The sequence below is a fragment of the Bicyclus anynana genome, chromosome 5 (assembly GCF_947172395.1).
Source record: "Bicyclus anynana chromosome 5, ilBicAnyn1.1, whole genome shotgun sequence".
In the NCBI taxonomy this organism is placed as follows: domain Eukaryota; kingdom Metazoa; phylum Arthropoda; class Insecta; order Lepidoptera; family Nymphalidae; genus Bicyclus; species Bicyclus anynana.
In genome coordinates this window covers 8611119-8626666 of record NC_069087.1, presented here as the reverse complement: position 1 = coordinate 8626666, position 15548 = coordinate 8611119, and the positions used below count along the sequence as shown (strand labels likewise).

General features: G+C 34.6%; 1 protein-coding gene across 1 annotated transcript in view; it reads left to right on the top strand.

Moving 5' to 3' along the window:
• Positions 1-188: 188 nt before the first annotated feature.
• The window catches only part of LOC112054846 (atrial natriuretic peptide-converting enzyme), a 32621-nt gene continuing 17261 nt past the window's right edge, over positions 189-15548 (top strand). Inside the window, exon 1 of the mRNA XM_052881564.1 lies at positions 189-509. Within this exon, the coding sequence (XP_052737524.1) occupies positions 204-509 (306 nt within the window). The 5' untranslated portion in view covers positions 189-203. The remainder of the gene's footprint in view (positions 510-15548) is intronic.

The following is a 15548-nucleotide window of genomic DNA, read 5'->3' as shown; positions in this document are numbered from 1 at the left end:
TTTAATTAACTTTTCCATCATTGAAGTGTCAATGTTAACTAGATAGTTTAGTTAACGAACATTTGTACAACAGAAAATCACAAACGACAAGAGGAAAATGGGAATGTTATTCGTCGCAAGTTTCTATATAAGTAATTAAGTTTCCATAAAGTGTTTTGACCCGCACCGCAAAGGCTGCGGGGACTTTCGATAGCGCGAAACTTATGGTGTACAGAAGTCTGCGGCCGCGGAGAAAGTTAACTGTAGTGCGTGCCCCTTACCGCGGCGCCTCACTCCGCGCCAGAGCAGCGCGCGCGTCGCACACCGCGCACCATGTGTACACATCGACCATCCGGCAAAAAGACAACAGAAAGCGACAGTGTTCCATATTAGCGAAGCTTTGTCTAGTGACCGACGGTGGACACAAGTTTGTAAAGACTCAGTGCAGTGCGACCGATTATAGGATGACGTTCGCTGGGAACATGAAAGAGAGCAAGCCGCGAACCGTGAAAGACACCTGGGAGTCAGAGGTGAGATGTGAAACTGTACTTAATTATCCGCAAAGCGTAACGTGATAATTAATATATCTGGCACGCGTGTGATTCACCTTCATTATGAATAGATCTTTAAATATCTATCAATGGGATATTCATTAAGTTGTGCGACAGTTTCTTCGCAACTGCTTAACAATGATCACTTTCTCTCGATAAGAAACTTTATGTGCTTTTCTTAATGGATCAGGGAAACTACGATCGACAATCAACAGGGAAATATTTCCTACATCGAATAAATATCTCGTAATTAAATATAATACAATACATGGGTTTTTAAAATATATTAGTTTAATGTTATAAATAACATTGAATATAAAGGCAAACAGGCAACGCTCATTTTTTTTGAAGAGCGCGATTTTGCTGACAAAATAAAATATATATTTTATGAATATGCATAAAAAATTTCATAAGAATCAGTCAAGCCGTTTCGGAGGAGTATGGGAACGAACATTGTGTCATGATAATTTTATATATAAGATATTTTTATTACTGATCTACACGGCCACACTCGGGATCCTATGGCCCCTAATTGTATGATAGTGTAATTAACAAATTTTTCTCCAACTCTAAACCCGGTTATCGTTATTTTTGCCTTGACTAATCGTATTCGGTAATACAAACTGTATGTATAGTTTAAACACTACCTTTACCCCAAGATAATTTTATGATGATGATAAAATAACAAAACCTGCTTAACTTGAATAGATCAAGAACCTTAAAAAAAATAGTTTGGATACAAAGATAGTAGGAAGGAGTTATATTGTTTTTCAGTAATATTTTTCTTTTCTTTCTTTACAAAAAAAAAAATAGGTAGGTACCTAAACCTTAGCGCAATCGATTAAGCGTGCAAAATTCTTCGAGTAATGAATATTGAACAGCCATTATATGAGTATGTGTCAGCTCGGACAAAGCAAATAACTGTCTGTACATTTTTCTTGTGATAAATAGGTAAATTGATATAGGATGACATGGACTAAGATGCCTGTAATGCCCATACTTTCCTCATTTTATAATAGCTAAATGTTAACTCATGTACCTTCCTTGCATATATAGAACGACAGGCAACTAGGGAGACCCTGAATTGATCAATAGTATGTATAATAGGTACATATTTTCTGTATAATATTTTCCTCAAAACATGAGATATCCAGTCCCGAGCTTTATATGCATGGGCTGACTTTCAGCTTTTAATATCAATATATATCAAAATTGAAATGTCTGTCTGTGATTTCAAGATAACTGTAGTATCTCAAGTTCTTACAGTTATTTACACGATATCAGACCACAAACAAGTTTTTTTTTTTAAAATGTCTGTCTTTCTTTCTGTTTGTCTGAGCTAATCTTTGTAACGGCTGCACTAATTTTAACGGGACCTTCACTGGAAGATAGAGAAGGTTATGGAGCAATTATCCTAAAATTCCATGATTTATTTTTTATTCTTTACACGTTAGCCCTTGACTAAAATCTCACCTGGTAAGTAATGATGCAATCTAAGATGGAAGCAGGCTAACTTGTTAGTAGGAGAATGAAAATCCACACCCTTTTCGGTTTCTACACGGCATCGTACCTACCGGACCGCTAAATCGCTTGGCGGTACGTCTTTGCTGGTAGGATGGTAATTAGCCACGGCCGAAGCCTCCCACCAGTCCATGTTTCCCGCGGTATTTGTAAAAAACTTAATTTCTATAGAAATGTCACCTATCTACTGTATGTATCTACGAAGGGTTGACAACTTGTCTGTAGACACTGGATGACATTTGTTAAATAGAATCTCAATTTCGTTTAAGTCAAACTAATATACGTCAAAAATAGTGAATTAGCCTGCAGGAAGGTCTGTATTTCACAGGCTCTCGTTCTATAAGTAGGTACGTTATCCATTATTGTCTGGATATGTGCCAGCCTTTAATTTATAGCATTTTTTATCAATTCAAATATAAATAGTTTGATAAATCCTCAAGTACCTCGTCTGCGCAGGCCAGTACCACGATCTACATTGCTCGTTTTATGCCATCGCGCCGGCAATGCATGCCTTCGTGAGCAGGAAATTCAAAACATAGATCAAGTGATTTTATGTTGCTTGTCCTTGCGTTCCCTCTCACTTGTATAACGTGACAACGACTTTAACGGTAATATAAATAGAGCAAAACATTATTTAAAGTCTGCTCTACAGTATAGGTACCTAGTAAAAGGTAACGCAACTTGGCAACTCCAACAACTCATGCTGGACGCTTTTACATTTTGGTGTCGTTTTCTACGGCTTTTCATAGATGATATTCTTTATTTAAATAATAATAATATATAAATAATAAATTATATTTAGGTAACAGGTGAGATTTATTTTTGTTATGGTGCTGTTGTACTTCGACCCTATTGGATCTTCATAGAGTATAGGTATGCATACATAGTCATACCTACATAGTCTATTTAGCCGTGTGTGCTAGAAATCTTTGCTTACTGCGCATTGCTCATATGTGTAAATACCTATACAAAATTAGGTATTATTGTATACAATTTATATTTTACTAGCAGACTCCCCGCGTGGTTCCGTAGGAATGCGGGGAGTGTTCCCACCAGTGAAAGAATTTATCTAATGGGTTCAGTAGTTTCAGAGTGTATTCAATGCAAACAAACAAACAAAAATACAAACAAATCTTTCCTCTTTATAATAATAGTATAAATAGCTAGGTAACTAAGAAAAGTTGTTCTAATTTTTTATTAAGTTACTCTAAAAGTATTACGTATTGATAAAGTATGCTGAGTCGATTTTGATCTGATTAGCTACCGCCATATCAGTCGTATCAATGATACGGGACCTTTTAAGTTTGAAAGCAAAAATTAATACTTACAATTTAATCCACAATCTTACTTCATCTGGTGCTTCCCGGAGAACAAAAAAAATGTTAGAGATTTTCGGGATTCCCGCTCGTCTATAGGGCCCCAAAACTAATTTTGATACAGGGCCCTTCCAGAGCAAGCTACGTCACTGACTACAAAATATTGTATCGTTACGTTACGTTACGTAGGTATTTGTAACTAGATAGTAGATACCTACCTAACTAAGTATGAAATGCGTTGAAAAAATATCCATTTTACTATTGCGAGTTTCGGTTCAGTAATTTTTGTTGCTCAATTTCATTTACTAAGTTTTAATTAGGTAGGTATTGTTAATAATAGGCTGTTCGGTATGTTATCGATATAAAAATCAATTTAATCGGTTTCTTTATTTACATTTTAAAGGTATATGAATTTGACAAGGTCATACCTCAAGTCTTGTTATTAGACAGTTGAAAATATTTTAATTAGAACTATTATAATAAAATACGAGTACCTATGTCAAGAAACTATGTAATTATAAAAATTGTGTTTAATAAGTACAATATTATTAACAATAAAATAATTTCGGTATCTTTTTTGCCGCTTTTGTCGGAAACTTAAAGCTCATAAACACAGGAGTGTAAGTGGGCAAAACACAGCCCCTCGGGGAACGCCGTGCTCTATGCAATACGAAATGATTTCTAATGAATTCTTTCTTAGAAAATTTTCAACAAGGACCTTTTCATAAATATATTACATATTATAACCATATATTTATTTTCTGCCATTTGATATGATTAAAATTTATTAACTCAATTGTAAACCGCGAATCTAAGCATTATAAAGTAGTTCAATTGGCGTCATAGAGTTTGTCGTATTACAAAAAGTGAACGCTATTAGAGCGGAAATGAAAACCATTCTGATGTCTAGTCAACAATAAGATTTGTGTTTGTCAATTGGTATCTAAAAGTAATACAAATTACGAGCCAGCCACTAGTAGTTGATTCGTGGTACCTACTGTATTTCTATGCAAAGAAATCACGTCTAAATACACATATCCCTAATGTATACGACTACGTAGCTTGTGTTATGTTATTAATACTAACAGATGTACGCAACTTCGTTCACGAGGACACAATTATTAACCGATTTCAAAAACGTGGTCCCCAATTCGTTGGAATGTTTTTATTTCTGAACTATTAAAGAAAAACGTCCTATTTTTAGCCATATATATGTGCATGATTCTTGCGTGACATTCACTATTTAGGTAGGCAACGGAAGCTCTCAAAAGGACGAAATATTCTCAATTTTGCTAATTTTTTCCATTGCTCTATTAGTCGGAGTAAGAGTTATTGCCTTCCTCGATAAATGGACTGTCCAACGCGAATCAATTTTTTAATAAATTAAATTCGAACCAGTAGTTTTTGAGACAACCAAACAAACTCTTTATAGATTTATTTATGTAAATTGGAAAATTACCATAAAGACTTTTATTAGCATTATTCGCTTTTAAATTCCTGGATAGGTATTTCTCGTAGTATATCGTGAGTCACACATTAGTTGGTACGCATAATAAAAACTGGTTTTGTCATCGCGGATTAGTTGTAGACTGGCATGGCATCTCTGATAGTATCGAAGCTACAGATTAACTCGTCAGTTCGTCACGCCAGGCCCAGCGGCGATGCGAATTCACAAATTCGACAGGCTTCATTAGCCCATTACGTGTAACAATCAGTGAAATCAAAAATGAACTAGCAGACCTCAAAAATCAATTTACCTAATCTACTTAAAGTTTTATTTGCTTGCTACATGTACCTACGTATTTTATACAGATACATTTTGTAATTTATTTACAAGGGAAAAAGGTTTTCTTCTTGGTAATTTTTCTTAAATCCTATAGTTGTATATATCCTCTTATGTAGGTCTATCTATATATACGTACGAGTTTACATAGGCTCAATGTACCTCTCACAAATGAAGTAGAATTAAAAATAATCAGTAGACTATAGGTAGTTGAGGAGAATTAGTTAGGTACAACACTTTATTGCATGGTTTGGGTATAGGACTAAAAGCACTAAAGGTATGTCAAACCATGAAACTGTTACCGAAAAGCAATTGCTTTGAGCGTTTCAATCATTCTAATTAGTCCAAGACCTTGTTATTGAATTCCCTAAAGGCTTACACATAAAGAGTAAGAGATAGGTAGGTATTTATTGTCATGTTGGAACTATTCAAGAAATGTGTTTTGAAATCACAAGTCTTGCTTCAGCTAAACAGCTGAAGCAAGACTTGTCGAAGCTGATGACAAATATTGCAGTTAGTAGTGCATTTGTCTTGTCTATACCTAATGCTTACTATCAGCTAAATGTAACTTTTTCTTTTAGCTACTAGTCTATGCTCCGCGGTTTGGCATGGCACTCATAAATGACGTGGCTTACTAGTGGTAAAATATTTTTCAAAATCGGTTGAGTAAATCCAGAGATTATCCCCTTCCAACCTCACAAACCTCTTTATAATAATTAATGTTTTTATATTAACGTTTTTAAAATTTAACAAAAGGAGAAATAAATACATGAGAGTAAAATAAAATTAGTATAGTACAAATAGATTGATTACCTAGCTTTGTGAAAAAACTTGGAAACGGACAAAGCGGACAAGGAAACTTATCACAAGACCTAATATTTAAAATTGGTAGACTTTAGATAGGAAAGGAATGATTTTGCTCTTGTTAACGTTGAAGTTCTGGTCAGATTATGTTACTATTTGAACACTTAAGAATTAGTTAGATAGCAGATAAAGTTTGAGTATGATTTGGTATGTCACCAAGTGAGAGTAGAAGTGTGTCAACTTGGAAGCTAACGGGCGCGTGTGTGATCCGCCATCCGGGTCGCCGCGAGTTCGCTGACCACGACACGACGGTCTGTGGCGTATTTACGTATTCACGACTACCTACCTACTTGTCAGACTATCTTTTTATATACTGCAGTTTGCAGATCTTAAGATCTTCTCACTTTTTAAGTATTTTTATTCCTACGACAGTATCCACTTATAGGTGGATGGATGGTGGTACTGGTACTAATATTAAAAAGGGAAAGATTTGATTATTTGTTTGTTTGTATCGAATAAGCTTTGAAACTACTGAACAGATTTGAAAAATTTTTTCACTGTTGAGAAGCTACACTATTTCTGAGTGCTATAGGCTGCATTTAATTACCGTATTTCTACGGGAAAGGGAACCACGCGGGTAAAACCACAAGAAGGTTTAAGCGTTTGGGGTGAGAGGAACCAATGTTGCCACTTATCTCCAAAACTACTAGTTTGATTTTAATGCGGTTTTCAGTGATGTATTCGGGTTTTATAGTATTCTGTAGAGAGTAGAGATGTAGGAACTCCAAAAAGTTTGTAATAAAAAAATATATATATTTAATTTTGTTTTTATTTTGCTTTATAGGATATCTAGTATTGGAGCTATATAGGATATCCTGCATGATTTTCGTACATATTTTTTCAATAGGAACTTATTGTCGAATTGGTAGGTTCAACTTTTAAAGTGGAATTGCCTATAACAAAGAATTACTCCGCAGGGCTTGCTTTTAGTCACAATGCTCTATTCGCATTGTGCAGTCGTATTGTATTACCTGTCTAGTCGAGGTATTATAAATGTTAAGCCTCACCCTCATGTGCCTGTAATTTCATTAGCGAACATGCGATACTCTTCAAATTGAAAAATAGCAATATAATATAGCATTGGTGCTCTAAACATTATTCTCAGTTTAATGTTCAATGAGAAATGTATTTTCCGGCGTGTGGTCCCAAATTCCAGCAATTTCGATTAGTAACGACAAAGGAAATATACCTAAACTAGATCCGTTTTAACATTGCCAGATGTAAGTATAGGTAGAGTATGTTTAGAAGAATATCTCAGCCCATATCTTATTTTTTAAATGGATATATTTGTCTTACGTTACGTTTACGTTACGAATACGTGTACGAAAATCGACGGATACTACCTACTATTATTATAAAGAGGTACCTGAAGCTTTTTTTGTTATAGGACTTGTAGGGGGTCTCTTGTGTATCTTTGGATATGCTGAGCCGATTTCGAAAAATATTTACCACTAGAAATACATGTCATTTGTAAGTGTCATAGGCTATATTATATCCCCGTATTCTCACGGTAATGGGCACTACGCGGTTGAAACCGCGGGGCGTCTGCTATTATTTTATATACCTACCTACTAGACGAACATTATGATATTCATCACATTTACATCTTAGCACTGAATGTAAAATTACGAAATGTTACATCAAGGTAAACTAAAAGTTCACGGTCTGTCAAAAAGCAAATGTCGTCTGTTTTAAAACAAAATTTAAAGGTATATAATATTATGTATATGTAAACCTATACAAATCAATTTGTACAATTATTACAATAAGTTGGCTCAAGTTCCCTATTGCATTCTTTCTAATAAAGCACAATAAAATACGTAATTTATCGTGTCCTTCTCTTATAAATAACTTTAGCAGAGTAAAAGAAGACTTTAGTTATATTTTACTCTACGGCATCAAAAATCCAATCAAAAATCGAAGTGTCTCTGATTTCAGCTTTTTCGAGATATTTTTGTTCATAGCTTTATAAACACTTCTTATCGGTTATTTTGGACAAGCGCGCAATCTCAGATGTAGATAAGAAAGACTAGATAAAGACGTGAGCGAGGTCTAGGACTCGAAGATCCAATAAGGTAGTTACTGCTATCTAACAAGTAAATCGAGATAAGCGTATGGAAATGAAAATTCTACTAGGACGCGTTCAAATGAAAATTAATTTATTTTGCTAGGTAGACATTCTCCGCGAAAAACTGATGAATACAAGCGACAACGTCACCAAGACCTACAGAAATCTTCTAAAAACGATTCACTCCGAAACCGGAGCATCAGGGGTTGATTCAATTCCATACTAGTGACTAGTTACCACCCTACCGCAAAGACGTACCGCTAAGCGATTTAGCGTTCCGGTACGATGTCGTGTACAAACCGAAAGGGGTGTGGATTTTCATTCTCTCCATAACAGGTTAGCCCGCTTCCATCTTGGATTGCATCATCACTTACCATCAGGTGAGATCAAGGGCCAACTTGTAGAGAATAAAAAAAACCTTCAATTGTTAAAATAGGTTTCTGCATTTGAACATTGTAGAGTTGAACATTAATTGGCACAGTTGGGATAGTAATGCCTGCTTCTATTCAATGAAAATGAATGACGAAGATGTTTGGACGTAATCGGTTTGGCTTATGAAAGTGGTTGACCACTTTTCAGAAAATTATTTAAAATGATGACTTTTTAAAAATAATGACTATTTAGTTTCTTGTCGCTTATTTTCAGTAGAATCTACCATTTGAACTGCTAGTAGAGACAGCCCAAATAGTCACAGTTTTTAAAAGCTCTTGTAAAACTTGTGCTTGAAATTAACGAAATTGGATTTTAAATATGTATAATCTAGGGAATTTAGTCTCATGGTATTATTATTAGGTACCAAGTTAAGTTAACTGCTCATTAATTATTTTTAAATTAACAATTATTACTAAGTTTGTAGTGTTGGAGGTAATCTTTGAATCAAATGAAGTGATTATAAATTCTTTTATCACTTGAAAGCTACGTTATTTGTGAGTGTTTTAAGCTATATTTTATCCCCGTATTCTCACGGCAACGGGAACTACGCGGGTGAAACTGCGAGGCGCCGGCCAGTTTCTAATAAACTGAACGGCGCAATCGCAAAGTTATTCAAGTGTGTGAGACAGTAGCCCAATTACCTAGTCTACATAAATGCAGCTAATATTACAAAATATCTCAGTTAGTCAAGAGCAACCACTGCGATCCAATTACATCCTTCACTCACCGCGTATACATTCGAGTGTAAATAATAATTAAACTGAAGGCTTACGTGATTCATAATACATATTATGTTGGTGATTTACTTATGTCTTACGAGTATATATTAAACGAGCAATTCTTGTAGGTACATGCTACTCTGAGATCTCGTAAGAGGGAGAAATTTTAAAATTGGATAAGTTACTGCTTCAAGAATACTTAAATAGTTTTATCAGAAATTGTGAAAAAGAATACATAAAGGTATTTTCATAACGGTGTTTTTTTTTTATACAATAAACCCAACGGGGTGAATATCAAACCACCACCCCTCGGTGATAAGTCCGAACGCTCTTACAATTGAGCTATTAAGGCTTTAACAAATAAAAAAAATTTTTGAATCTGCGTTGTGTTTTCACTTTAATTTTTTAATTTCAATAACCAAATAATAGTGTTGAAGGATTTCTTACTTATTATAATACATAATGTTGAGTGGGTAGACTTACATAAGTACTTCTTAATATAATGTCACTTGAACCGGATGATAAAAATTATATCAACTTTCACATCAGCTCCACACCACATAGCCACTTCCAGCTTCTAATTGCTTCTTTGAAGCCGGTATTGCGCGTAATCGTCATTACATGTTACAGCTACTGACAAATTGCTATATAGTAGGGGAGCCGAAAAGGGATTTTTTTGAATTACACGAGCGCGGCAGATGAATGTTCATCTCTTCAATTCAACCATTTTTTGATTTTAAGTTATAACTAATAAAATGTTTCGAGCGGATTAAGGTCCTTCAAGGCTTTGTTCATCCAATTCTGGTTTATTGTTGCCCTAAGTTGGTAACTTTTGTTTGTTTACAACTTTATGAAAACAACATTTTGTTATCGTAGTAAGAAAAACTATTGTAATCGTTTCGTTAGAATATCGTCACTCAAATACGATGCCAATCTCAAAATTTAACGTTTAAGTAGATAATATATATATATTAGATTTAACCTTCTTACTCAAAAACCGCAATGAAATCGCGAGCATTCAAGGTCACCGGTATATTAAAAAAGCTTTTTCGAAAGTTGTCAAAACTCAAACCTCATGGTCTCAATGTGTGCTGGGAAAAAATCATAATAAGTAATGCTAGCTAATGTAGATAAGCAAGATATCATGAATTTATCAATAGATCTAACGGTAGAGCTTTCCTTCTACGGTCGATCTTAAAGAGAAAGCTTGGATAAAACGTCGCCTATCATCACACGAGTACAGATAATTTACATGCAATAATGTATTTAGTTCTGTCGGTGACCTTGAAACATACAGCCCAGTTGAGAGAGACTATTATTCTAGAGCTACAGGTGTAGTGTGACAATTCAAACACGCTACCAAATGAAAGTGAGGGCGTTCGCATTGTCGGTGCTGGAGAGCTCAATAGAAACCGACGAAAAGGCTGAGGCGTGCGCCGCGCCCGAGTTTGCAAGTTAGCATTTTGTTCCGCGCAGAGCAAAAACGTGGGGAGATGTAGGTCGCGGCGGCAGGTGCAATCATTTGCACATGCCTTTGCCTTCTTTGTAGAAAATTTACTGGTACGAAGTTCCAAGTATTTTAAATAAATTTAACGTTATAAAATTGTATGCAAATCAATAATACAATTAGTGAGTTTGTTTGTTTGTTGAGCGTTGAGCTCTAAACAGTTTTTTTTATTAATTCACCAATGGAAAGCTACATTATCAACGAGTAACATAGGCTGTATTTTATCCCCGTATTAAAAGGTGAACGGGAACTACGTAGCTGTTTTCCTTCTTGAAATTAATAATTAAAGTTAAACGACCTATAGGTAAATGTTTTGTTGCAAACTTCACATCTGTAAGGCAAAATATAAGGATAAAATTAATTAATGACCATTGCATCTATTAAAAAGCAATAAGGTTTATTTCAATTTAATAAACGTCCTAGTACGAGTATCTTATAGCAAGCCATCATAGTTGTTATTCTGAACAGTCTGATCTCTATGACCTTTGCTTTTGGCCTTGTGAGTACCTTAACTCGCAGCCGTGTGATTGTGAGACAGAATTGACTCCAAATACCTTATCGGTATGCTCTTTGTTCGATGTTCTACGCTTACCTAAATGGCAACACTTGTTTGTTGATATGTATGTATTTTATTTGTTACGCGTGTGACAGGTGTTTGTATAGAGAAGGTACCTATGACGTGACAGGCAGTGGCATGCATATGGTTGTCGATCAGGGTATGCAATAGTAAGAAAACTTAACCAAACAGAAAATCTGTGTCATGAAAAACATCTCTTAGGGTATGCAGTACTTTAATGCATGTATGAAGTGCGCGCCACTGCCTATATACTATTAATGATAATAGTTTTCGGTATCACGACGTGTTTTACGAATGAGTAACTACAGCAATAAGTAATTGTTACAATGTACCCTACATTGTAACATTTACTTATTGCTTTAAGTACTCAGTACTATAGTTCTAAACCTCTTCCATGTGAAATGTAGGTACACATTTGACCCAGCTGACTGGCTATAGCGTTTAAGAACTTAACACTAAGCAGTGTACGCAAGCTCGGGTGTTTCAAACCCCTAAGCACTCTTTACTGTGCCCTAAGTCTCTAAAGAGGGATGAGGAGAGTAAGACAAATTGCTTCTTGTCTTCATTGGTGTGTGAATATTAAATACGTTACAGAGGATATACCTACTTAGATTAGAAATACAGCGCCGAATGCCTTTATCTACTAAGGTGTCATTAACTACAAAAAGTCCAATTGCGACTGATAACGAACTTACTCAGTAAAGAGTTTGAGACCCTCATTACTTTTCACGATTATAGGATTAAGCCCGAGAGGTCGTCGGTTCTAGCTCCATCTGATTGACTACTGTCGTGTCCATTCATAACATAATCTTTACAACTAAGTATTTGGAGGGACAATATTGGTCATGTTATTTAATGTTACCTTTTTTATTAAAGAAATAGAAGATTTACTTTTTATTCAACTTTTACAGCTGTTGCATATCGTGTTGTTGTTGTTTTTACAGTGTTGCCTTGCCCATCTACTTCCACTCGGAATGTCGACCTGCTCGGAACTTGGTTGGCGCAACATGACCAATTTCGAACGACTGGCATTTGTAACGCCCTGCTGCCGATCTACTAAATGTAATTTATTACGGAATATCGATATAAGCTTTTCATTACGACACGTTTTGTTCGCCCAATGTGTATATTGGGTAAATAATGTAGGTATACTGTAACAAATGGATAAAAACTAGCAAGTGAATTATTTACGCAATACGTTTTTTAGCTATTTGCTTGGTATGTAGTGCATAAATGATATAGGTACAATAATACCTAATTAATACATATTTATATTCCCTACGACCCTACGCTATTCGTGTTTTACATTCTACAACACCTACCACCCCTTTTCCGCGTAGGTGTAATAGCAAATCATTGAAAAATATCTCAATTTATTGTATTTTATTTTCATTAGTGGGTTATACGCTATCTCGGCGATTGTACTAAGTACTTAATGTTTGGTATTTCATAAACTATTTATCAAAATTATATTAATGTTATATATTACATCAAATGCCAAAGGCATTGTTTTATATGTTTTTATGCAATCCTCAAGTTGAAGTGTTAAAAAAAATAAGTCTTTTTCTGATTTCTGTTATGAAAAGGTATTCCGCTTGGTTTCGAACTACGTTCCCATAAAAAGAGAATCGCAGTTCACATGATTTCGTTTTACGGAAGCTCTTACTTACGTATAACTTACATAAAAACGTTATGGTTGTCTCTGGTTGCAGTTTGCTCTCAGTCAGAAAGTACTAAAACACGTAATGATCCACTGAAAATGTTCGCTTGTAATAGCCACAAAGAAAAGAATTACGCTGTTCATATTACGTAAGCAAACAAAAGAGATGAAGCATGACTTCAATCGCACGTCGACAGTTCGCTCAAGATAAATAGCGAAGAAAACTAATTACCGAAACAGCTTACTAATGTGGTTAATTAAAAATAATAGATACTCCGTACTCGGCTAATAATATTTCCGTTTCAATAGCGTGTAAACCACCTTAACATTGCAAGCGTATATATCTTTTTAGTTTATTTTTGTATTTTTATAAATATGTAACAGTTTTACAGAAATCCACGTCACTTGTGAGTGTCATAGACTATATTTTATTTTATTTTATTCCCCTCATCTCATAGGTAGGTATTACAAGTACAAGTGTCGGCTAGTACTTATTAAATATCTAACGATGAACATTAGATACATTTACAGTAAATTTCGAGGACGCAATATATTACCGCAAAAGCCTATTAATTATTTAACTGTTGTCTGTTATTCACGTATATTTTTATCGACTTCCAAAAAGCAGGAGTTTCTAAGTTGGGCTTTATGAATCTTTTCTTTGTTAAAGAATTTTTAGAATTTAAACTATCATGAGTATATTACGAGTAATTTGGATCGTGCCGCGTTGCAAGAATCAGCATATGACTAAGGGCCCCGTATGGGTTCGAAACTAGTCGGGCATACTTCGACATTCTATCACGTGAGCTTTAGCCGTGTTTCTATTTCACAGCTAAAGCTCACAAATTAAACTTACTTGAAGCAAGATATAAACATATACTTTCAACCGTACATACGTTTCATGATGTGCGTTCATGGAAACAAAGCTGCGGGCGTCTGCTAGTATTGATTAAGCATATACGGCAAATACCTAAGCCTACATAATATAAACAACTAAACGAAACCGGTCCATTGGTGTCGTCCTTATTTCACAATATTTTTACGATGTCCTACTTAATTAAATTTTTAACGGCATTTCGCTTTCTTTTCTAAACTCATCGTTCGTTTATATAAACAAGTTAAAGTGAATTTCGACTTTGTGTTATGTGGGTAATTTAATAATAGAAATATTTGTATGGAAATATATAATCTATATTTAATTTCTAGATTACAAAAAAGAATTATCAATTGATTTTAAATATCTTTCTTCAATTAAATCAATATAAATTAAAACTACTAATCAACAGTATACTAAGTTTAAATTTATAATAAATAAAATAATTATAAGAAATATACACCACCTAATTGTTCACCCATAGGCAAGGTACCCCTCTGGGTGGGAAGGCAACCTTTGGGCCAAATAAGCGCCAGCTCTTGGGTCACCTGACGCATGGATCAATTTGTCAGATTACGAAATAATTTAATATAAAAATAAATATTTAGCTTAGCTTAATTATAGGTAGATTTTTCTACATCTAATTCTATTTACTATTTTTTTTTCTCTCTCATTTATTTATTTCTCCTTCTTTTTTAAATTTTTATCAATGTTATACATAAAATATACAAATCACTATTAAAAACTTATAAAAAAAAAATCAAGCCTCCCGCTGCGGGACATTTGCTTACTAATTTATTGTTACCTAGTCAATAAACAATAGTAACACAATTATAGTACGATTAGTACTTAGCCTAGAAAGTTGTAGAGTAATAGGTAGGTACTCAATACTTACTTTGAATTACAATGTACAGAGTGATATTGCGGTAATGGGAAAGGGGTAAGAAATGAAATCTGACTTCAGGGTCGTTCACCGCAGTAGTTGATACAAAATACGTTTCCAAGAAACTCGCCTGTTGTTACCGAAATATATACCTACTGATTCATTTTCTCACCGTATTTTGTGTTTTTGTCAAGTGTCATGTAAAGATTGATCGAAAATGATGGACAGACATGTCGCTTAGAAATGTGGTTTTACTTTTAAGTAACTTGAGACACGCTCTCGGGGAATATTTCTCAGAACGCATACAGCTATCAGCGTCTTCTAAGTACCTATATGTATAATGTTTTACAGCTATCAGTTTGCTATAAGTTTTAAAGTAGCTACAAAACGTTATGCGGACGAGATTAATTTAGTAATTGTAGATAATATATTAGCCCATTGTTCGGTCTTTCCTTTTTCCACTTATCTTACTCTATTATAATGTAATAATAATGATAATAGAGCATTGTATTGCTTTGTAGCACACAACTTTACACTCCGCGTACCGCCTAGCACACAGTTATACAACTGTGTGCTAGGAGGTACGCTCCTAACTACGACTATGCCTATGTAACAGAGGCATCTCTGTTTAGATTTTTAGGTAATCCAATTCTACTGATTACTTAATTTCTTATTAATACAAATATATAACAAGTCTATTACAAACAGACTTTACTTCGAAAAAGAAGTTAACAACAAATTCAGTCGGATATTTTATACCACTCACCGAACAGAAAAGCTGTAGCTAGTTTCACCCTGTTAATTTAGCCACCTC